Source organism: Odocoileus virginianus, chromosome 11, assembly GCF_023699985.2.
Source record: "Odocoileus virginianus isolate 20LAN1187 ecotype Illinois chromosome 11, Ovbor_1.2, whole genome shotgun sequence".
NCBI classification, from domain to species: domain Eukaryota; kingdom Metazoa; phylum Chordata; class Mammalia; order Artiodactyla; family Cervidae; genus Odocoileus; species Odocoileus virginianus.
This window is the reverse complement of record NC_069684.1, coordinates 35,406,797-35,430,262: the sequence shown is the minus strand read 5'-3', so window position 1 is coordinate 35,430,262 and position 23,466 is coordinate 35,406,797. Positions and strand designations below refer to the sequence as shown.

The 23,466-nt window shown below is 61.6% G+C and overlaps 1 protein-coding gene across 1 annotated transcript; it reads right to left on the bottom strand.

Annotated features, from left to right (window-relative positions):
- On the bottom strand, nucleotides 1-23,296 carry TMEM201 (transmembrane protein 201). The gene is given in 12 exon segments (XM_020887210.2): nucleotides 1-1,971; nucleotides 3,127-3,261; nucleotides 4,012-4,311; nucleotides 4,925-4,996; nucleotides 6,982-7,220; nucleotides 12,397-12,422; nucleotides 12,424-12,601; nucleotides 13,031-13,383; nucleotides 14,492-14,668; nucleotides 15,846-16,040; nucleotides 16,383-16,503; nucleotides 23,059-23,296. Coding segments are annotated over 12 exon segments (2,007 nt in total). The 5' UTR covers nucleotides 23,172-23,296; the 3' UTR covers nucleotides 1-1,873.
- Nucleotides 23,297-23,466: the final 170 nt, after the last annotated feature.

Genomic DNA, 23,466 nt, shown 5'->3' with positions numbered 1-23,466 from the left:
TGTAGTTCAAAGGTTGTTATCTTTTTTGGTTTCCTTTTCTGCTTTTGTAAAGAAAAATAAGGTTGCATGTTTATCTGAAAGAAAACATAAGTCAGCCCCCTCCTGGCTCAGCCTCTGCCCTGCCCCTGGGGGGCACTGGGATCACAGGCCCTGGGCAGGAGGGGCCTGGCTGGCCGGGGCGACAGAAAGGGGCTGGGCACTCAGTTGGGGCTTCCTCAGAGCCAAAGAAGAAGGGCATTCGGGAATGGAGTTTGGCTTGGTTAGGCAAAAAGTAAAATTAAAAAACTCGACACACGTGCCCACTGTACAGATGGGGGCCAAGAGGCATCACCTCCGAGTTGGAACCATCTCTGGCAGTTGGAGTCAGGGACCTGGCGGGGCCCCTGGCCCCCCAATTCCCCGTGTTCCGGGGTGGGGGGCAGGGCAGGAAACAGTAGCTCTCAGGAGTGGGGGAAGTCAGAGCAATCTCCTTCCCCACATGGTAAAAAAAAAAAAAAAAAAAATTACTAAAAAAGCACCCGAAGCTTAAAAAAACTAAACCTCCCTGGCAGGGAGAATTGGGGGCATCCTGCTTAGGAGCAGAATGCCTGACCTGGCAAAAATGTGTAGAAAAATAAAATTAAACTTTATCCCTGAATGACAGAGTGAAGACCCTTCCCCTGCCCTCACGACCCTCCCCCAAGGAGACTCAAGAGTTCACCAAGTGGCACAAACGTGCAGTGACACGTGGGAGTGTGCACACATGCACGCCGCCCCACACCTGCGCCCAGAGCCTGGGGCAGCGGCGGGGGGATCCTGACTCCCACAGGCAGTCTTCTCACCCCTCACGGCCCCGTGAGGGTCCCTGTGCCTGACTTTCGGGGGCAGGATGGGACTCCAGCCCAGGGGCGGGGGGGCTGCGTGGGGGACAAACCCGCAATATCAGTTGGAAGGGCAGTGGCAGGACTGAGGGGTTCGGGGTAGGAAGCAGGCCGGCCACGGTGGCCTGGAGACAGAGGTCACACTGAGCGCACTGCGACCGCAGGACGCCTAGAGGAGCCGAACTCACGGCAGGATGGGGGCAGGGCTCCAGGGTCCTCAGAGACCTGAGGGCAGAGGGGCCCAGCAAAGCCCCCGAGCCGTGCATGAGGGAGGGGCCTGGAGACGGGGTGGCCCTGGGTAGTGTTCTCAGGGTGGCCGGGCTGTTGCCTGGGAAGATCACCAGAGGTAATAAAATGGGGGTGCAGCAGGGAGAAGGGAGCTTGTGGGGGTGATTACACTAGTCCAGCTGGGCCCCGGAGACCCAGGAACTCTGAGGAGGCCTGGGCAGGAAACTTACTGCCCACCTGGGAGAGCCAGAGGGCAGGCCTAACCCACAGCATGGTGCAGGACAAGGGCGGATGGCGCCGGTCCTCATGGGGGTGTCCAGGGGGTCTTTACCTTCCACTTGACCAGGTCAGGGGGTACATTACAAAGAGGTGATCACAGCCCGGGGACACAAGGTTGGGGGGCAGCCCAGCTCCTGCTCCCCTCACAGTAGTAGTGGCATTCCTGCCAGGCAGGGCTGGGCGGTAGGGAGGGGACCCCAGAGTCACGCAGCCCCTCCACGATCTCTGGCTTGGGGATCAGAGTGTCAGCACCAAACGCACATCTGATGCCAGCCGAGGAGGGCGGGGAGGACTGCGCCCCGAGACCACGCCCAGCCATGCAGTCTGTTAGGTGTGAAGAAGGCGTCAGGAACAGGACTCCCTCCGGAGTCAACATCAAGGGCCCTGGAGAAGAGGGCGGAGGCGGCGGGCCCTCTGGGGGGCCAAGGCCGGCAGTGGTGGAAGCGGCATGCACCTGGGCGCACCCTCTGAGACCCTCCGGGTGCCGGGAGGCTGTGGACCGCGGGTCAGTGCAGGCTCTGGTACAGGTAGGCCGAGGTGAAGAGGGCGTTCGCAGTCAAGCTCACGGCCAGGAGGCCCCGGATCACGGAGGGGCCAAAACGACCTTCCAAGAGAAAAATCGAAGAGACCAGTGAGCTGAGAGCTGTGGGGTTGAGGCCCCGCCCCCAGGGGGGTGGGCTCCCCTGGGCTGAGGCCCTGCCCCCCAGAAACCATCCTATCTGAAAAGACCCCAGGAACCTGCTGTTATTTGAAGTCCTGACTTTTTTTTTTTTTTCCACCCTGCAGCTTGTGGGATCTTCCCTGACCGGGATCCTGGCCCTCGGTAGTGAGAGCGCAGAGTCCTAACCACTGGACTGCCGGGGAATTCCCAAGTAGTCCTAACCACTGGACTGCGGGGGAATTCCCAAGTCCTGACTCCTTGAAGGTGCTTCCCTTCTTGCCCCTGGCCCACCAGGCAGGTACCTGGCTAGGGCAGTGACACCTGTACCTTGCCACAGGGACATCAGCTTTACAGCCAAGACAGGAGGATGCCCCTGTCTGGGCCTCAAGGAAATAAGCGGCTGACTGGGCCCCCCCACCCCAAGTTGACGCTGCTGGGTCATGTCCCACACCCTACCTGATCTGGGGGTGGCCCCCATTACCAGTCAGCCCAAAATGATTGTTTCAGGAAAATCCTTGCTCAAAACACACGGCTTCCACATGCCCCGGGGGAGTGTCAGGACCTGACTGCTGGGCTTTACCCAGAACCCCGATTCAGTCTCGCAGTCCACCCCCAGCCCGCAAGCTGAGAAGCCTGGATTTGAACCCAGGCAAACTGCTGCCCAGTGCGGCCTGCAGCCTCTGCACTGGCCGCCTATGCCCAGGCCAACAGCCTCCTGGGGAAGTTTATGGAACGGTGACAGTGTTCTATACCCGCTGTCCACCTGAGCAGCTGCGGGCCACACGTGGCCTTGGGACACCTGCTATGTGGCTGGTACAGCTGGGCAGCCAGATTCTTATTCTGATTACACCGTAACTGTTAGACTTAAGCAGCCACCTGAGGCCAGAGGCCCCTGTGACAGCACAGGTGCAGACCCCTCGTAACCCGGGGGTGGGATGCTGTCTGCTGAGCCACAGGGGCCCCAGCAGGTGCGGGGGGGCATCAAACCACCCTCTGCCGCCTGAGGCCCCTTGAGGGGCTGTTCTGACAGACAGGAGGGAACAGTGGCTGCAGACCTACGGCCCTGCCCTCTTCCCGCACATGACACGGGGCACAGACCTCGCCAGCTGGTGGGCTCCTCGGCACACCCTCGGGTGGTGGTGTCCACCACACAGGAGGACTGGGATGAGTCATCCTCTTTCTTGATGGAGCGGCTGCTACAGCTGCTGCCCCCTTCTGGCACTGACTTCATGTCTGCAGGGAGAAGGGGCGTTTCAGTGGGAGCTCGGGGCGCACCCCAGGGACAGACGTGGGCAGCTCCACCTCCAAGCCCAGGATGGTCCATGAATGCGGCCGCTGACCATCCAGCCTTGCTGGTCCCAACTCGCTTGGCCTGCCCTGGACAGTGGGTGGCCAGCTCCTCACTCAGGTTCTGTCTGCATAGCTGCCCGGAAGGGAGCTGGCTTTGGGTCAGGAGCCGCAAACTCAAACGCCACTAGGTGTGGAAGACGATGCCACAAGCAGGGCTGCGGAGGGGCAGAGGCTGGGGCGAGGGACCTCAGCCTGCCCTTCTACCTGTCCGACCCAGTATGGTCAGATCTTCTGATGTCATGAGAGACACAGGAAGTCCACAGGTTCATGGGAAACATCTAGATGTTAAATGTTGAGGCCTAAGTTAAGACGTTCTAGAACGCTTTGTAGAAAAACAGCATTTGAAAAAAATAAAAAACATCTGCAGCCCGATGCACGGAACAGAGGATCCTCCAAGTCAATTGCAAAAGAAGGAAATAAAAGCAGCCAACTAGGGGCAAGGTCCTGAAGGGTTCAAGGTCACCAGAAGCCAGGCTGGGGGGGTGTCTGGACTTGGGAGAGCGGCCACAGTCAGGTAAGAGCCAGCACAGGCCCCGAGCGGCCTCCTGATGGCGTCCCCACCGCTGCACGCTGACTGGAGGCCTCCCACGGCCGCGGGCTCTCCCACCTCCGGGGCAGGTCAGAGGGCCGTACCCGCCGTGTGCTTCATGTCCCGCGCCGGCTGCCTCTGTGGGGCCGGGGGCGACTCGACGGTATAGAGGCTGCCGTTGTGGGGCGAGTGTTCGTCGGAGCTGCTGGGGGTGTGGGGGGCGTCTCCAGGGGGTGACGGGAACAGCAGCAGCTTCTGCCCCTTCAGGTTGAGCCGGGCCGGGCTGATGAGGGGCCGGCGGTGGCGTAGGGAGCCGGCGCTGGAGGCCACCGAGCCGGCCACGGAGGGCGCCGGGGAAGGGAGCGGGGAGGAGGGGCAGCTGCCCGACAGCAGAGAGAAGTAATCTGGAGGCGGGAGGAAGGCAGAGACGACAACATCCTGAGTGCTCGCTCCGCTTATAGGAGCGCCTATTCTTATCTGTTGCTTTCTCGTCTACTGACCGAGGGAGAAAGGCAAGGATGGGCCTAGCCTACTGGGCACAGTGGGCCCTGCTGGGAACTCGGGGAGGAGGCACCCAGGGAGGGGAAGAGGATCGCGGAGCCTCAGCAATGCCCCCTCTGCCCCTCTCCAATTTCTGCCCAAAGTCTCTGCTACCTCCCTCAGCTGAGAACAAGGCCTGGGGAGAAAGAAATCCTGGAGACCTGGGGTCAGTTAACCTGGGCCCTGCTCATTTCCAAGTGCCACCTCCATCTGTCACCACTGTAAGGACGATGGCACCATAGCTAGTCCTAGAAACTCTGGTGCCCATTTCACATAAGAGAAAAATGAGGCACAGGGGTGTCAGGCACTTGCCCAGGGCTGCACAGCGGGGAGCAGCCGGGGGCTGGGATTTGAACAGAATCCCCTCCAGGGGCCTGTCTGCCGTCCCGGCCTGCACATGCTCTGGAAACCCCGGCTCACATGCTGCCTGCCTGAGCTGGCTTCCCATCACTCCCCTTGGCGCCTGGTCCCTCTTACCTGAAACTGAGACCTCCCCGGGTCGGGACACCTGAGATGGAGGGCGGCTCCCGCTAAACAGGTACCCTGAGTCTGGAGACAGAAAGGCAACATAGGTCCCTGGGGAGACGGCCTGTCTCCAACCCCTCTCCAAGGCATGGCTGCTCTGCGTCACCCGCTTGGCAGATAAGGAAACTGGAACCCATGCAGGCCACACGGGAGGCCAGGCCTGGGGCCCACCCTGTGCCCTTCTCTTCTCCAGCCATCTTGAGTCCCGCCTCCTCCGCTAACCTGTTGGCAGGTGCAGGGGAGGAGCCTTCCCGCCGGGCGTGCAGGGAGCCGGGGCGAGGCCTGCAGCAGGAGCTGCAGAGGTAGGTAGAGCTCGGGAAGACGGATCCTGGACCGCCAGGGCCTCCTGACACCTGAGCCAAGGGCCGGCCCCGGGGATGGAGACCGGGTCCCAGCCCTCACACGTCATTCTGAGACCAACCTGTGTCCCATAGAACCGCCCTGGGCCCTTGGGGCAGAGGGTCTCCTGAGCCCTCACCTCAGGCCTACCAGGGCAACAAGGAGACTGCCTGTGGACACAGCAGGCCGGGGCCATACCCATGCTGTCCGGCAGAGGCTCCGGAGCTTGGGTCCCTGCCCTGACCCTGGAGACTCTGCAGAAAACAACCTTCTGTGGATGGGCCCAGCTACTGGGTCCCCAGGTTCCTGAGTCCAGGGCCTTCCTGTCCACTTCGCTCCTCTCTGCCCCAGCTCCAGGGGCTGTTCAGAGAGGGCCCCCAGGGCCCCATCCATCAGCCCCAGGTCTGAGCAGGGCCTGAGCTGTGACTCACCTGCTCAGGGGACTCTGCTGAATAACCATTACCAGACAAGGCCCTTCTCCCAGCAACATGGCTCACGTTAGGTGATACGGAAATGCCTGGAGTCCAGATCCCGGTCCTACTCAGGGCTCAGTCTGATCCCTGTCAATCCCAACCTGCAGGCCTCAAACACTACCCACTGCTCGGCTCACGCTGTGTCCAGCGAGCCGTCCCTCCTGCAGTGTGACCCACCCACTACCTAGGAGGATGCAGGACTGCACACAGGGCAAGAAGATGCCTGGGCTCAAACCCCAGGTCTTGGCGGCCGCAGCTGCTGGGCAAGTTATGGGGAGAACAGGCCCAGGGGATGTCGGACTGGGTGGGGGGAGCCCCCACATGGGGGAACTGCTGAGGGGCTTCAGAGAGACACTGCATGTCAGAAGGCCCAGCTTAACCAAGATGCTGACACGTTCCTGGAGACCGGATCCTGCGGCACCGCCCTGCCCCCCAGGTCATCCCCCAGAGGATAAAGCAAACCCTGTGGGCACCAGGCAGCCTCCCCAAGTGAGGAGGGTCATTGAAGAAGACACGGCAGGGCCCCTGGAAAGATCCTGCTGGGGAAGGGGAGGGATGAGACAAAACTTCCCGTGGCAGGGACCAGATGCTGGTCCCACCAGGACTCCATGAACACGACAGGCTTGAACCAAAGCCCTGGGCCCTGCACCACAAAGGCTGGGGGCAAATTTTCCAGCCCCCAGGGTCTCAGGGGCTTCCCAGGTGGCTCAGTGGTAAAGAATTTGCCTGAAAATTGCAGAAGACATAGGAGACCCTGGGTTCTATTCCTGGATGGGGAAGATCCCCAGGAGGAGGAAGTGGCTACCCAGTACAGTATTCCTGCCTGAAAAATTCCATGGACAGAGGGATCTGGCGGGTTAGTCTACGGGGTCACAAAAGAATCAGACATGACAGCACTCACACACACACATACACACACAGGATCACAAACAACAGTAATAACAACAGTAACTGTGACACCTAAGGCTTTAAATCCATCACCTGGTTCAACCCTCACACAGGGTGCTTTCATTTGTTTTTTGTGGGAAACTGAGGCTCAGAATGGTTAAGCCCCTCGGCTCAGGCAGTCACTGAGTGCACACACCAGGGTTTGAACCCAGTTCCGCCAACTCTACAGCAGGACCACCATACCCACCTCGAGCTCAGTGTGGTGCCCTGAGCCCTGCACGTCCGCCAGTGCCTTTTAGTGCCACTTACCTGCTCGTGTCAGAGAGGGGATGGTTCCCAGCGAGAGGGCCCGGCTGAGACGGCCGGGTAGCGAGGAGGGCGAGGCCCGGCGTGGGGACCGGAACAGCTGCTGGTTGGCGATGGGCAGGAAGCCGGGCGGGGCGGGGACGAACAAAGATGGCGAGGGGCCCGTGATGCTCAGGCTTGGGCAGGGGACGGCCAGGCTGGGGCCGGTGGGGAAGAGGCCGGCGGAGTCTCCTGGGAAGCACCTATGAGAGAGCCCGGGGATGGGGGGGTGGGCGTGGGAGAGAGGAGCAGGTCAGCCCCGGGGGGCTCTGAAGCATGGCCTCTACCTCGGTGGGCCCCCTCCCCTCCCCCACGGTGCAAGATGGGGCCCGAGACAGGGTCCCAGAGGAGGCGTGTGTTAGTTGCAGCAGAAAAGCGGTCCAACCACATTCACGCCATTAGGAGCGGGTGGCTGGGAGGTGCTGGCGTGACCCACCCCTCCCTGCATGCCCCCTCCGATCCCCCTCAGCCTCACAGCAAACTAGGTCTACTACGAGTCTCGGTATTAAAGTGACACTGTCGCCCTCGCCAACCTCACGCCAACCCTTCACCTTGAAGCAGAAACGCCCAGTCCTCTACGGGCGCTCAACTGGGCCACTTCCTGCTCGATGCCCAGAGCCTCCTCGCAGTGGCCGAGCTCAGGGGGCCCCTGCTCCCCCGGCCTGACCCCGGGAGTCCCCCTGCTGCTGCTCTCTAGTCTCAGACACTGGACACTCTGCTAAAGCCCCTGGCAGAGCAGGGGGGAGGCAGCCAGGCTTGGGGATCTCCAGGAAGAGGCTCTGGCAGCACGCCAGCCAGACTCCAAGCCGTGAGCAATCGCGAGGTCGTCCGCAGATGGAAGGTGACAGTGTCTCTTTAACTTGAGCGCGGTACAGATCACACCACAGGACCCAGTGGCCCCAAGCCAGAATGTCAACCATGCTTCTGATTAAGGCAACTGATTACAGAGGGGGGAGGGGGCAGAGGCAGTTAATAAGGGATTAGTCTGCCCTCTGGACGGAGCTGCAGAGGTCCAGCCTTACCTCGGTCCCAAGGGACAACTGAGCCCATGGACAACGTGCCGACGGACGGGCAGGTTGGCTCAGGCCCTGCAGCAGAGCCGGGGGCTGGCTAAGGCGCCCACCCCAGCTGCACCCGGGGTCCCGCTGGCCAAGCTTCAGTCTACTCATCTCCCTGGTTTTCACCCCTTCCCCTCACATAAAGTAACTTCTATGAAGGCGGGTCAGCTGACGCCTGCCTAGAGAATCACGTGACCTTTTTATTGCCTTTCTAAGTGCCAGGAGGCCACCTGGACTTTGAAATCAAAGGTGGGCCCAGTGTTTGGGGGACATGGGGAAATCAATGCTATGGGACCTATCAAGCAAATCTATAGAGGACTCTGGGCACCTGGCTGGACATGCCTACATTCTACCCAAGGACCCATTCTGCCTAGGGTGACCCCTACCTCCTTTCCCCCAAAACGCCTGGGGAAGGTTGACTCTAAACACAAGACACAGGTTGATGCTGTCATTTTAGAATTGTGATACCATGCAGCAGGACAGCGACGACCTTGGGGAGTGGCCGGAGGTGGGGGCAGTGTGGGTGCGCTGGGACCCTTAGCTAACTTGTTCCAGTCACACACGAAGCCCTGTTCCCTGCACCTACCCCAGGACCCCTGGTTGTTGTGTGCAGCAGCAGCCTGAGGGCAGGGTGTGTGGGCCACAGTAGGGAGTTGGGGGGGGAGAGGGGGACGACGACGCGCACACACACACATATACACGCACACACACACGCACACACACACCTGGGCCTTTCCAGGGGTGGCAGCATGTCTGCCTGTACTGGGCTTCCTGTGCTACCCCACTGGGCAACCCATGGGCTGGGCCAGGCCAGGAGCTGGCCAAAGTACACCCCAAGTAATTGGCAAGCTCAAGCCCAGTCGGGCTGTGGGTCTTAAGAGGTGGCTGGCTGGGTCTGCCCAGCGCCTTCCTCCCGGATCCTGCTCACACCCGGGGCTGCCCAGCTGGCACGAGTGCTTTCCCAATCTCTGATGCGAGTAATCAAGGTGGCACTGGAGGGTTGCGGGGGGGAGGAGGGGGCAGTTCTTCAGTCTGACCCTCTTGTTGGGACACGTGGTGGCATCACTCAACTAGCAGATAGTGTGAAGTGTCAGGCATGAGCCTTTGTCCTGGCTCCACAGAAGACAGTCCCGGGAGCCTCTGTCAAAGGAGCCTCACCTCCGCCAGGCTCCCGAGCGCTGCACACAGACTGACGCTTCCTCTTAACCATCCCCCCCACCCCACAGACCACCTGCACCCTCAAACCCCATCTCAGAGAGGCACCTGGCCCCAGAACCCAAGCCTGTGTGTCCGCCGTGATGGAGGGGCTCTGGGGAAGGGGTGGGCGGCTGGCTGCACTGCACCCCGTCTGACACTGAGGGGGGTCTTTTGTTCTCCAACCCCATCCCGGCCCAGGCCGGGAGCGGGAGGACAGAGAGGACGACATTTAAGGAGCAGCTTATGGAGACAAGGAAACAAACACGCCACCCGAGGATGGTGGGCCCTGAGCTGCTCGGTGCCCATGTCACCAGCTCCCAAGCTTGACTCTGGTGGGCGCTCCCGTCCCTTGAAGCCCCCGCCCCTGGCAAAGAAGCCTCTGAAGGAATGAGAAAGAAAAAACAGAATAGACGTGGTGCCTGACGCCCACCGGTCAGAGCAGGGCCCCGGAGGCATTTATTTAAAATACAGCATCAAATCACTACAGCTAAGGCCGGGAATTGTGGTTACAGCAATTACAGGGTCACTAGACAGTCATCCACGTCTACACGACAGAAAGGACGGGACACTCGGCGACAGTCGCAGGCAGAGGGGATACCGGCCTCTCCCAGGGGCTCCTGGGCAAGCATTATTGGGGAGCCTACTTGGCCTGGGGTTGGGGGAGAAGATGGTTCCACACCCTGACCCCCCATTCCGGAGGGTCTGCTTCGTGGTCCCCAGTGGAGCGGAGAGTGGGCCAACACACTCCCAGGGAATAAGCCACGGTCCCAGTGATGCCCGCACTTCCTCAGCTGTCGCCAGTAATGTCGGAAGGTACTGAAATATGCTCCACGTAATGGAATTTGAAGGGACAGATGCATGGCCTTAAAAATCACACAAACTCTAAAAATGCCAGGAAGCCTTCCTTCGATGAGGTCCATCTTGTGACACGAGGGTGTCTTTCTGTCCCCGCCCGCTAGAGGGCAGGAGAGACGTCTGCTCAGCAGGCTCCTGGCCAGCGTGAGAGCTGGTTATGGTTATTATAAATAATTTAACTTAAATACACGCGTACACACAGATGTCCTGCTTCTACTCAAAGCCAAGAAAAGTAGTAATTAGCACCGTGCTGCCAGTTTCCTTGAGAACAGGGGATTCCAGAGACCAGGGGACACACAGCCAACAGACATGGGTTCCCCGCCTGGCTCCCACCACCCCGCTCGGGGAGGCTGGTTCACAGAAGCGAGGGACAGGCCGGCCACCCCACTCCTCCACCTCGTCAGTGCTCTTCCACCTCACCCTCCACCCAGAGCAAGCTGGGTCCAGCTCCTGACTCACCCAGCTCTCCGCACATGTATCAGGGTGCAGCGCCACCCGACACACAGGCGGGTGGGTGGGGTGGCTTCTCAGGACCCAGAGAATGGAAGGATGGTGGGGCTGGGGCCTGAGCTGGGCACTCTTCACCCACCCCGTAGGCTCAGCGAGGTGATGGCCCTTTCCTGAGCGTCACCCTCACACACGTGACTGGCCTGTGCAGTTCCCCGGGTCCATACCTGGAGCGGGGTTCGAGCTCACCCTGATGAGAGTAGGACGGAGGCCCTACAGGGGTAAGCAGCCTTGCTCTGCCTCCTGCCACGGCCCTGGGAGGCAGCCCCCAGGCTGAGAACGGCCTCCAGAGCATGCCCACACCCACGCCAGCACCCCAGGGCCCCGGAGGGGTCCGGCTCTCATTGTACAGATGGCGTACAGGTGCGGGTGGCGGGGCCTGGCCCAGGGAGAGTGAGGCCGAGGCCCTGTGGACTCTGCAGCTGCCCCATGGGGAGGCGGGAAGCAAGAGCCTCCCCAAGGGGCTCCAGAGGCCAGGAGGAGTGTGGTGACAAGCCAAAGAGGGACAAGGGACAAGGACCTGGTGTCATGGGCCTGCGTGTCCCTTAGGCCCCTTACCTGGCGCTAACTTCGGGCAGTTGGAACTTTTTCTGGGCATCATAATGGAGGCGGGGTTTTGGGAGGACACGGGACATCCTGGCATGGAGGGATGGGGGCAGGGCCCTGCTACCTGCCAATCAGAGCCACCTTGGCCTGGGAAGCCTGAACCCCAGCCCTGCAGGGAGCAAGGAGAGGGCTGGGCTGTAAGGGTTGGGGTCCCGCCTTTCCAGGGCAGAGCCAGGGGCTTCCCAGGAGAGTGGGCAGAGTGTGTGTGCCCCAGTTACGCTGTCTGGCTCACAGCGGTGCCCAAAAGATAGGGAAGTAAAGAGTATATAGACCCCTCCCCCCACCTTCCTGGGCGATCTCCCACCACCGCCTGGCTACTAGGAGAAATCTGCTGACCACGGGCACAGCACGATTTTCTACCCTCCACCTCCATGTGGGCCTCGCCCCACAAACTCATGGTCAAGGCCAGTCTGGGTCTAAAAACTGCATTCTCCACCCCTGGGGAAGGAGGCTGAGGGATAACGGGCTCTCCGAGCAGGGAACCCAGGGGGTCAGCCCTGCCTCCTCCTGGTTTCATGAGTTCCTGGGGGCTGACTGGACCACAGGTAGGACCAAAAGGACAGACCCGAGAAACGAGGGTGGGACGAGGTAGGGGGCCCTCGGTGGCCCTGAATCAGCAGCACCTGCCCACACCAAGCAGCCCGAGTGGTCAGGCCATGCGGCGAGGGCCCAGCCTGCAGCCACCATCGCCAGCCCGTTAGGGGCTCAGAGATGGGCAAGGTGAGAGAAGAAGCAAACAGCAGGCCCGTACCCCTCTTCCGAGAGCCAGGGAAGGGGCCGTGGCCAGTGTGGGGGTGCCTGAGCTGCCAGCGGAAGCCACAGGGCAGAGGCAGGCGGTACAGGTGCTGCCCTGCTCCGGTCTCAGAGCAGTGGTGGTGGGATCTTTGGCCAGAAAGGTGGCGGCAGTGGTGACCAGCTAGAGCGCACTTGGGGGCGCTGGGTGGGGGGTGGCTTGGTGGAGCCAGAAAGGAATGGGGGGGCATGACTCCTAGGGTTGGTGGAGGGGCTAGGCCAGGACCCTAAGGTGGGGGGTGGGGTGGGAGTGAGGCAGGTAAGAAAGAAGCAAAGACAGAGGTGCCCTGTCCGGGCTGTGGGCAAAGCCCGGGGCCTGCGGGTCCATCTGTCCTCCCCCCGCAGTCACTGCTGCGTCTCTGACCTTCGGGGCCGGAACCTCCGCGGGCCCTGTCGCCTTCCTCGTGGCCACGGCTGCCGTGAAGCCCACCAGGCAGCACAGGGACGTGGTGCTGAGCTTGAGCGTGTCCAGCCAGCGGGGCGAGGCAGCCTGCAGGTGTTGCTCGGCCAGGTGCAGCCCCAGCAGCAGGGCCCACAGGCCGCTGGAGAAGGCATCGATCCTCCGGAGCCTGTGGGGAGAGGGGGAGTGAGGGCCCAGCGAGGGGGTGAACCCCCTCCCGCTCCCCTGGGCTTCCTGCCTCCTCCATTCACCCCGGTCCTGCTCAGAGGAGAGGATCAAGGGCCCGGGGCAAGTGCGGGGCTCTGAAAGCCGCTTCCAACGCCTCCTCACCCTGTGGCTCTGAGTCAGTGTTCCTCTGAGCCTCGGTCTTCTAGTCTGTATAATGGGGCAAGGAAACCTCCCTGAGAGCTGCGGGGAGAGGAGGGGACGCCGTTTGGTACGGGGTCTGCACCTGCACAGGGAAGCACAAGATCCTGCAAGCTAGGTCACTGTCGCCCGACTGAGGTGAGGAGCCTGGGGTGGTGAGAGGACGCAGTGCGGCCCCCAGGGCCCCTGACTCCGCTGAGCTTCCCCCCACTGCGTCCTGCCCCTCACGCACCGGATGCGGCCGGCCAGCAGCATGGCCAGCAGGCAGGTGAGCAGGCCCAGTGCCACGACGCCCATCTGGTGGCTCTGCCCGAAGGCCCAGGCCTCGCGCAGCTTCTCGGCCGCGTGCTCGGGCAGCAGCTCCAGCAGCTGCCGCCAGCCCTCGGCCCCAGCGGCTGTTCCGTTGTCTGGTGGGGCCGAGCCATTGCTACCAGGTGGCATGGCAGGGGGAAGCGGGGCTCCCGGGACAAAGGGGTTGCTGGTGCCGTAGAGCGCGGTGGTCAGCAGGAAGGCACAGGCCAGGAAGGCGAGGGCCCGGAGCACGATGACCTGCGCTGGGGACTTCACCGCAGATGCGCAGAAGCTCTGAGGGAGGGAGAGGCAGGTCAGCGGGGGGGCCAGAGCCGCCCACAGCCCTCCGGGTGCCCACTCTGTGCATGGGCGTCTGGCCAGGGGCCCCCAGCTCTCGCGGAAGGACCACCAGCTCCCAGTGATCAGAGGTGCCCTAAATTCTCACGCACTCCTGGCTTCATTTCTGGTTCACCCCTGGGTCCCATTAACCTGTCTCGTTTCTGGGCCTTCACTCCATTGCGAGCTACTGTGCTACCACGTTCTCTACATTAATCCTTCTGATCTGATGGTGACCTCTTCTTTCAAACACACCTTCCAATCATTTTTCAAGTTATTGTAATAAATTCCTACTGTATGATTTTAACTAGAATTGTAATGAATATACACACAACTCTGGTCAAAGTTATAAAATACCTGTTATTAACTTTCTTAACTTAGGCCCATTGCTGTCCATCTGAAACTATCACAATGTTGTAATCAGCTATACTCCAACATAAAACAGAAAGTTAAAAAAACGAAAAAATAGTAAGTTGTTCAGTATGAAAGACAGCAGAAAGAAGGAGAGCAAGGGTCAGCGCCAGCTAGGCACCTCTGTGGACTGGGGGTGGGGGGAGGATTTCTTTGGGGAGGATGGTTTTTACTAACCACCTGCTCCTATATCACATTTTTTTTATGACAGGACACACCAGCATCTGAGCACAGTGACAAAAACTAATGATGGTTTTAGCCAGCAGGTCCAAGGTTCAAACCCCAGGGACGCCGCACGCTAGGCCCTCTGCAACAACTCAACCTCCCTGAGCCTGGTTTCCAGGGTACCTCGGAGAACACCCACTATGAAGGCGCTGGAGGAATCCCCAGAGGTGCTGGGAGGTGCCCAGGCTCTGGAGGGCAGCCCAGAAACCCTGGCCACACACACAAGTGACATACGTTCTCCTTGGGACCCCCCAACCCGCTCCCCTCCAGGCTGGGGCACAGGTCGGCAGGTGGCCCCACAGGAAGGTGGCTGCCCCAGGGGAAGGGCCTGGCTCTGAAGAGTTGCTCCCGGTCACTGGCCTGGGGTCTCCCGGGGCCTCCCGGGAAGGGGTCTCCCGCACAGACTCGGGGGCTGGGACGCCCCTCACACCTGCGTGTAGGTCTGGTCGGCCTCCCGGCGCTTGAACTGGTGACTGAGCAGCAGGGCGCGCAGCTGGCGGTTCTGGTGCTTGATGTAGTGCTCCACGGCCGCCTGGCACGGCCGGCACAGCTTGTACATCTGCTCCAGGTGGTGCCGGTACACCTCGACCTCCTCGTCGTATCTGCCCTGCAGAGAGGACACAGGCTCAGGGTCCCAGGGGTAACCATGTGCAAGTCATCCTGTTCTGCACCTGCTTCCTCGGGGGCTTGACAGGACCAAAGGCCTGGGAAGAGGGGCTGCGCACAGCCTGGGACACAGCAGGGCCTGCAGGGGATGTTCCAGCCAGTTCTGTGGCTGCCAAGGACACACCTTGAGGCCAGAGCCTGGCATGTGGCCCTTGCTCAGGCCCTGCTCCTGGACTCCGGACACCACCTGGGCTTGAACAGATGGGCCACCTGGAGGTGGGCCTGCCTCCCCACTGAAGCCCAGTGGTCCAGGAAACATGAAAAAGCCCCTGGCCAGGTCAGGGCCTCGGCAGGAACTGAAGGGCCTCTGCACTTCAGGAACAGCCCAGGAAATGCGAGGCCCACCCTTCCTTCCCCAAGAGATGCAGCACACCCCGCCTGTTTGCAGGGGAGCCAGACATTTCAGTCTGAAGGGGCAGGAGCGTCCTGGTTTGGTCTCTTGCTAGGAACGAAGGTGTCAGAAACCTTCCCTGGGTGCCCTGTCACACGTGCCTGCCCTCCTCTTGGCAGTCTTCCCAGCTTTCCCTGCCCAGCCCCAGCTCACCTCTATTTTCCTCCCTCCCCACCTCCCTCCCAGACTGGGCCTTGGGGAAAGTCAGGGTCTCTGAGCTTCAGCAAGCATTTTCTCTTGAGGTCACAGAACCCCCAGAGTGGGCGAGGAGAGATGGGCTAGACGACAGGGCTGCTGGCCCCCACAGCAGTGGATCCAGGCGGCAAAGGTCTGACATCCAGCCTCTGGGCAGCACCCGGCTCCCCTCACCCTCCATGAGCCAGGAGCCTCACCCACTCCAGAGCAAACTGCCTGCCAGGCAGTGGGCAAGACGGACTCAGAGGAACATGGACAGGATGGACCCAACAGAGCCCCGAGTTGGAGCCCAAGGACCCTGCCTCCCCTTGCCCAGGGACAAATCCCTCTGGACTGGCAGGTGCTCCCAGGCCTGGAGCCCCCACAGCAGTGACCACGAGACAGGAAGTATGAGAAGTGCGTAGCTGAAATGGATGAGATCACACACCCAGAAGGTGGGCCAGCACAGGGTTCCGGGTGAGGAGGGGGCACCCCTCCAGAGGGCTCCCCTCAGCGGCTCTATCGCCTCCAGCACCCCCAACCCCCCACTCACCTCGTCGCGCGGCGAGAAGGCGGCCAGCTGCTTGATCTTGGTGGTCTGGTGGTGGCTGCACCGCCGGCAGAGCAGCACCTGGCTGCTCACCCACTGCGGGGGCTGGGCGGGGGCGCGTGGGCCCGGCGAGCCGCTCACCACATGGTTGAGGTGCTCCAGGTACTGTGCGGGGATCGGCTTGTTGTAGTCACCATTCTGAGGGAGGAGGACCTGAGTCAGGGGGAGCCCTCCCCACGGGCAGGAGCCTCCTGCCCCCACTCAGGCTGGGCGCCGGACGGAGGCCCCACATGCAGACACTCCCCCAAGGTGGGTCGCTAACACTCCCTCTCTGCATGCAACAGAGAAGCTCTTCTTCTAAAGGAACTTCATGGGGAACCCCAACTCAGGCGAGACGAGAGTCCGAAAAGATCTGGGTCTAAACATAAACCCGCCCGTGTCAGTGCCGTGACTCTGCCTAAGTCACCCTGGCTCCCTGAGCCTGTGCGCTGGTCCTCAGAGGAGGCCCTGGATGGTGGTGGGGGCGGGCGGGGGGCACACCTCCTGGAAGCCGTTGTACTGCTCGCAGTGGGGGCAGTCCCAGCAGTTACGGTTCCCGTAGGGCACCACTGTGTCCTGGTTGCAGAACCAGCAGTTGACGACGGTGTGTGTTGGCTTCATCCTGAGGACGAGGACAGAGTGGAGTCTGTGGGAGGGCGAGAGACCAGGAAGGGTGGGCGGCAAGCAGGGCGGGGACCCCGGGGCTGGAGGTGCAGGCAGGTGAAGAAAGGAGCAGGGGATGCCATGAACCCGTCCACGGGACCTAGGCTTCTCCTCAGCCAACCAGGCCAAGCCTCCTTGACCCTGGGGTCAGCTGGAGACGCACCAACCGGGGCCAGCCAGGCTATGGGCCGACAGGGACCTGGCTCCAGGACTGCCCTCCTTCCCTCCTTGCAAGGCCCACAGACCTGGGCCCATTCCCAGGCTGTGGAAACGGTGCTCCCTGGGGAATTTCCAGATGGAAGGGGCCTTGGTGCTCACAAAAGCCCCAGGAGAGCCAGGGCCATGGAGACCAAGGGTGGGGACTGCAGACAGCTGCCAAGCCCAGGGCCAGCCCTCACTGGCATGGGGACAGGACAGGCGGATCACAGTGGCCCTCGCTGGCCACACGCGTGGTGACAAGTGGGTATGCAGGATAATCCCGGCCCAGACACTGAGGGATCTGTGCTTGAGCAGACCTCCAGCCACCTCCCTGGCTGTTCGGCGGGGGTGTGTCAGGGGGTGGGGGTGGGGGAGGTAAGGACATGGCAAACCCCTCCAGTCCCAGAAATCTACAACAACAGGTGGCTGCAGCTGGAGCCTGGGGTCCTGGCCTTGCCACTCCTGTCCCTTGCTTGCCCCCAGAGTCCACCTCCAGCTGTGGGGCTGCCGCCTGGGCCTCTGCTGGGATGGGCAGTCATACCACACATGGACACCTCTGCTGTCGAGAGGATGGCACGGCCCCAAGCTTCTGGGAGTCAGAGTCCCGGCTCTACCAACCCCTCCTCTCCCAGCCTCGGCATTCGCGCGTTACCAGGGCCCAAAAACACAAGACACGTAAAGGTGCTTTGTAACGCAGGGCGCTGGCTCTGTCACTCCCCTGACTCTGGGGTTGTCGGGCGGCCCGGCTCCCTGGGAAGACAACTCCTGCTTCTGACACTGAGCTGCCTCCTGGCCTTGCCTGTCCATGGACCCTAGGCAGGTCACAAGAGTTCTCCGAGCCTCAGTCTTATTACCTGTCATCTGTGGACAAGACAAGTGTGTGAAGTGCTTCCAGAGCCCAGCTAACTGCCCAATAAACAGCAGTTTACATGGGGAGGGCAGGGGAGGAGAGAAGCAAGTCCAGACAGAGGACATGGAACCAAACCCTGCAGGGAAGGGTCCCATGGTCCACAGCGGGCACCCTGGCTTGCCCCAGCATCATCGAGCTGGAGGGCAAGGCTCAGAAACAGCAGTGCTGGGCAGCCTGGCCCCATGGTCACGGTGTGGCCTTCAGGGAAAGTCATTTTTTTATCTGGCCGATGGGGAGAGCAACAATCTCTGCTCCAAAAAGGGTGCTGAGGGATCAGGTCAGAGAACTGATGGAAGCGCTGGGTTGGGCAGGTGGTCAGCGGAGGCATTCTGACAGCCTCACTGGCCTTCAGGCCAAGAGCAGTGGAAGGAGGCACCTAGTGGTGTGGGGACCCTCTCTGCCGGGAAGTTGCACTTGGGCAATTAAGCACTTGGCTTTCTCTCTGTTAATTTGTAACTGCTTTACAGGCTTCGCTGTAATAGTGCACCGCGGGGAGGCGTGTCCAAAGAGGCAATGTCCAAACACCTCTCTCCCCTGGTCCCCCGGGTCCTGCTGTCCTCACTATGGGGCCCTCTGCCCCCTCCAGCCCAGATGCCCACCGTACCACACCTGCCACTGGAGAGAAGCCAGCGCAAGAGCCAGCAGCCCACGAATAAAGACAGCTAGGAAGCGAATAAAGACGACCAGTGGTGGGCACCAGGAACTGAGGCTTTGAGCTTGGGGGCCAGGCATGAAGCCCCTCCCGCCCAGGAAGTCATCGTTTTTACCCTCAGTCACCAGCTTCGTGGCTGGGGAAGTGAGCCCGGACTGGAAAGGGGTGGCCAGGAGGGGAGGGAGGATTAGCCCTGGGCCAGCCCAGGTGGCGCTAGTGGTAAAGAACCCGCCTGCCAACGTAGGAGACGTAAGAGACAGGGTTCCATCCCTGGGTCGGGAAGATCCCCTGGAGGAGGGCATGGCAACCCACTCCAGTATTCTTGCCTGGAGAATCCCAAGGACAGAGGAGCCTGGTGGGCTACAGGCCCTAGGGTTGCAAAGAGTCAGACACGACTGAGGTGACTTAGCACGCACATGCTGAGCCAGCAGTTCTGGCTTGGTAATCCCTGCCCAGGGTTGTGGGGGTGAGGGTCTTCTCTCACAGACAGAGCAGCTGCCGGCCACCCTGGCCAGATGGGTTCCACCTGGTGGGGTGTCATCCCCCACGGCTCCTCTGGGGAGCGCCCTGAAAGCAAGCTCAGGCCTGTGAGTGGCAGACGGACCAGTGATACCAGGTGTGGATGTCAGCTCTCCAAGGACCAGTGATGCTCCTGCCTGCCTGGAGCTTCACATGCCAGACACGTGGGCACATGTGACTCACACTTGCGGGCTGCACTTGATGGCCAACCTTGCAGCTCATAGTCCCCACAGCGGCTGGGTGACCCTGGCCTGTGGGCCTGCACCCATCTCTACCGGGCTTGACGCAGGAGCCAGTTCAACTCCATCCTGCTCTTGCTCAGGCTAATGCCCCCACCCTGCGCCCCTCCTAATCCCTTGATCCACTTCTCCCCTGAGCCAACCCCGGCGAAGCTCTGGTCAAACCCCTTGTGGTGAACAAGATCAGAGGGGCCAAGAGAGAGTGACCCTGTGACACAGGCAGGAGCGACTTAGGCCAGGCTGCCTCCGGTAGAAGACCAGGCCCCAGAGGATGGGCGGTTGGCTTGGGAGACTCTGGAAGGTGCTCGCCCAGTTCCTGCTGCCTGCGTGCTGAGCTCCTGGGCTCTGCTGGGGTCAGGGGAGGCCTGAGGCAGCCAAGGGCAGGACAGGCCCCATGGGGGGAACCAGCGAGCAGCTGTGTGCTCTGGAACCATCCCTCCACAGCCCCAAACACACAACGGGAAAAAGATGAACACAGGCCCTAATGATGGTATCACCTCGTGAGCCCCAAACGTGCATGCTTAGTCATAGAAAAGCTCGTGCCCTGACATTCCGCCACATCCTAACAGGTCAGGTGGGGGCAGGGGGTCAGGTCCAGCCCACCACTCTGAGGGCTGCAGCTCCATGCTCCTTGGCCCTGGCCCCCACCAGAGGGTGGGCATCAGCTGTGAGCCCAGTGCTGTGTGACACGGAGGAGACACTGTGTGGGCTCAGAGTCTGGGGGAGGCCAATGTGTCAATCAGTCTCCACCATACCAGGTTCTGCGAAGTCCCCCAAGGGGGAGCAGGCACACAGCCTGTGACCCGTGTGCTGGTCCAGCAGGTCTGGAAGATTGTCTCTGACAGTCAGGCTGGTTTCCTTAGGGCATAAGAGGTCAGCCTCCTGCAGGGCGCCAAAGAGGACAGCCTCCCAGGTGAGGGGTCCTTGTGGGATCCCATGCACTGCCCTGCTTGCTACCCTGTGCCCTGAGTATTATGCAATCCACCTGCGAGAATCCAAGGGTATCCTTCAGGGCAGAGGCACCAGCACCAACGGGCCTCCGGGCCGCCCACTCCAGCCTCGAGGCAAAGCACACTTCAGTCCACAGCGGTCCAGCCAACACCATCAGAAGGCCTGGGTCTGCTCTTGGTGGATGGCCCTGGCTCCTCAGCATTGCCCGGCTGGAGAGGCACAGGCTGGGCTGGCAAGGGGGCAGAGATGCACGAGGCTCCCCACTCCTGACCTGGATGCAAGGACAGAACGACGACTGCACACAGCAGCTGCTACAGATGCCACAGCAGAGGGCCAACGGGCAGAGCGTCAGCTGTCACGCTCAAGGACAGGCCTGCCGGCCAGCAGGGCCAACAGGCAGATGGCCTTCAAACGGCCGGGACTGCCAGGCAAGGGGGCGGGGACCACCCAGTGTGTGTGCAGGGAGCCAGAATGCATGGCTGCAGGAGAGCGTGGTGAGAGGTGTGCAGGAGCGTGGCCGAGGCTCCACTCCTTTAGCCAGGAGGCTGCTCCCTCTCGTCTCCAAACACCAGACGGTGGACAATCCAATAACCATGTCTGGGGGCTCCAGCGGCCGTGAACAGGCTGTGCCGGCGGAAGACGGACACGATGCCCAGCAGCAGAGTCCAGGGGTGGGAGTCTGGGTGAAGTAGGCACAGGAAGCCACCAAGACTACCCGGGTCCAGGGCAAGCAAGCCCAGCAAAGTATAATCTGGGCTTCCACTTGGCCTCTTGGGTGCAGAGTGGCAGCCAAGGTGCTCAGTGAGGACCCAGGGCACGAGGCTTGCTTGGTTAGGAGCTGAAGGGTCGTGGTCAGGCAGGAAGCCCGATCTCCCCGGCCTCCATTTGCTCATCTGCTGAATGGGGCCACCAGCAGCACGCACTGCCCCCCAGGTCACAGGCAGTCCAGTCAAGGGGACTCCATGGGCAGGAAGCCAGGCTGGCTCTGCCCGAGGCTCTGGGGACCACAACCCTTCAGAGAAGCCAGCTCTTGCTCCTGCTCCAAGGCCAGTCCTCCGGCCCTGTCCCTCTCTGCTGAGCCTGCAAACACCCACCCGGCCAAGTCCATTTCCAAAAACAACTCTCCTCACCATGCCCTCTCCAGGGTCATTAAAAACCCACACTACGGCCAAAGCTTTTCCTCACTATCACTGATCTCCTCCCAGAGGGAGAAGGGCTCAGTCTGGGGGCTGGTCTTGCTTCTGAACCGTGACAGTGGCCAATTTATGACCCCAGACAAAAGCCAGCACTCAAGGAGAATCTCAGAGCCTCCCGGCAAAGGGCTGTCCTCTCGGCCAATGCGTCCCAGTACCACACCACAACTCAGGGGTACCACTGGTACCCTCATGGCTCCCCTCAGAGCACCTCACAGGACACTGCACCCAGGTCTCAGGCTCTGCCTCCGGGAGAGGGAAGGCTGTGGCTGGCAGCCCAGGAGGGGAGACAGCAACTACCCCCCCACCGCGAACAGCTGCAGCACAAGATGGAGGCACAGTGGGCATATCCAGCGCAAATCCAGCCACACAAAGCCTGGTGGCAGTGCCTGGCCCAGGCTGTGATCTCTGGACTGACATTCTTCATTCCACTTCCTGGGAGGCAAACGGACTCTGGACATACCTCTGCTGTGAACATTGCTCTGGGAATCTGAGCAAGGGGCAGGCACCTCTGTACCTCAGTACCTTCGTATATAAAATGACTGGTGTGAACCAGCTGGTCCTGCGAGCCCCTCCAGCCTCCAAAAACCCGGCAGAAGCCAGGACATGTTGAGATGTGTGGGCTGTCAGGGGTCCCACGAGGCCATCCCCTCCGCAGCCTGCCATTCTGGCTCATCCTGCAGACACAGCTGATGTCCCTCCCACCCCTTCCTCCCTGGGGGAAGACTGTGACTCAGTCGCTCTCACGTCTTTTCCCCTTGGGTAAGAAGCGGTACCCGGTGGTGGCTAAGGAAGAACAGACAAGCCCTCCAGGTTCAAGTCCCAGCTCCCCCGCTTGCTGCTGAATGGCCGTGGGCAAGTTCCTTCGCTTCTCCCACCTAAGAGCTGAGCTTCCAACATCTGCTGCTGAAGCTACAAACCCACCCACCCCGTCTCCAGAATGTTCTCACAACCCCACCTTTTTTCCTGTCCCCTGCGAAGGTGGATCAAGTGGTGAGACAGTGGAGATGCCCCTGAGGTCCTCCTGAAATAAGACGCCTAGTAAGCTTTTATCCCTGACCACGGAAGCCCATGACTGGCCAGCTCTACATAGGGGTCAGAAAGGTCTGTGAACCTGGGCCAGGGCAGGGGGCCGCCACTGAACCCACCCGGCAGGAACCCAGCGCAGTATTTAAACACCCCTAAAGTGTGTCAGGCTTTTCTGCTCTTGGAGGCTGCAGAGTCCAGGGGTTAGGGACGCAGGCTCCACGGTCGGGATGCTTCAGTTCACATCCTGACTCGTCTAATTGATAACAATTTTTGCAGCTCTTTTGTCCCTCCGCTTCTCTAGACAGAGCACGGTAGTGACTGAAATGGGCTTATGTGAGATTACAACAACGCCTGAGGCAGCGTATGCCGCCCCAGGAACCGCCGGCTAGTACTCAACCCATCCCAACGTGCTCCTGAGGGCGAGGGATCAGGACTCAGGGCGAAAGAGAGCGCGGACCGACCCCCGCTCGACTCTCCCGCAGGGCTTCGGAGCCCTGCAGATCCTGCGGCTCGGTCTGCACGAGTCTTCGCGGGGGAGGAAGTTCGTATCCCTCACGCGCCCCACATTTCTGGGCTCCCCCAACCCGCTTCTCCGTCGCTTCCCGACAGAGGAGCCCCAGCCCGGTTTTCTTTCCGGTGGCGGGGCGTGCACGACCGGCCTCGGCGCGGGGTCTCGCGGGCCGGGCCCCACCGCCACGCCGCGGCCTCACGGCTGACTGACAAGACGGCGCCGGGCGGCCCGGGAGCCCGCGCGGGTGGGGGCGGCCGCGGGCGGAGGGCGGGGGCGCGATACTCGCCGGCCGCGTGGGCCGCGCGCACTCACCTCCGCGCGATTCGGTAGAGCAGCACGCCAGCGGCGGCGCACGCCGTGACCCCCAGGCCGCCGGCCAGGCCGGCGGTGGGGCAGCGGGCCAGCAGCGCGCTCACTCCCTCCATGGTCCCCGGCGCGAGCGGTGGGCGGTGGCAGGCGGCGGCGGCGGCAGGGCCCAGGGCCGCGGGTAGGACTCGGAGCGGCGGCGCGCGCCTCCTCCCGCCGTGACCTTCGTCGCTTTGTAGCCGGCGCTGGCCCGCCCCCTGACTCGGCGCGCTCCCGCCGCACATCCAATCGGAGAGCGGGGCGAGCCCGGTGGGCGGGGCGCCGGCGGAAGTCGCGGTGTTGGCCCGAGCGCGCCCTCCCGTGGCCGGAGGTGGGAGGTGACGCGGAGCCCGGCCCAGCCCTCTTCTGCTCCCG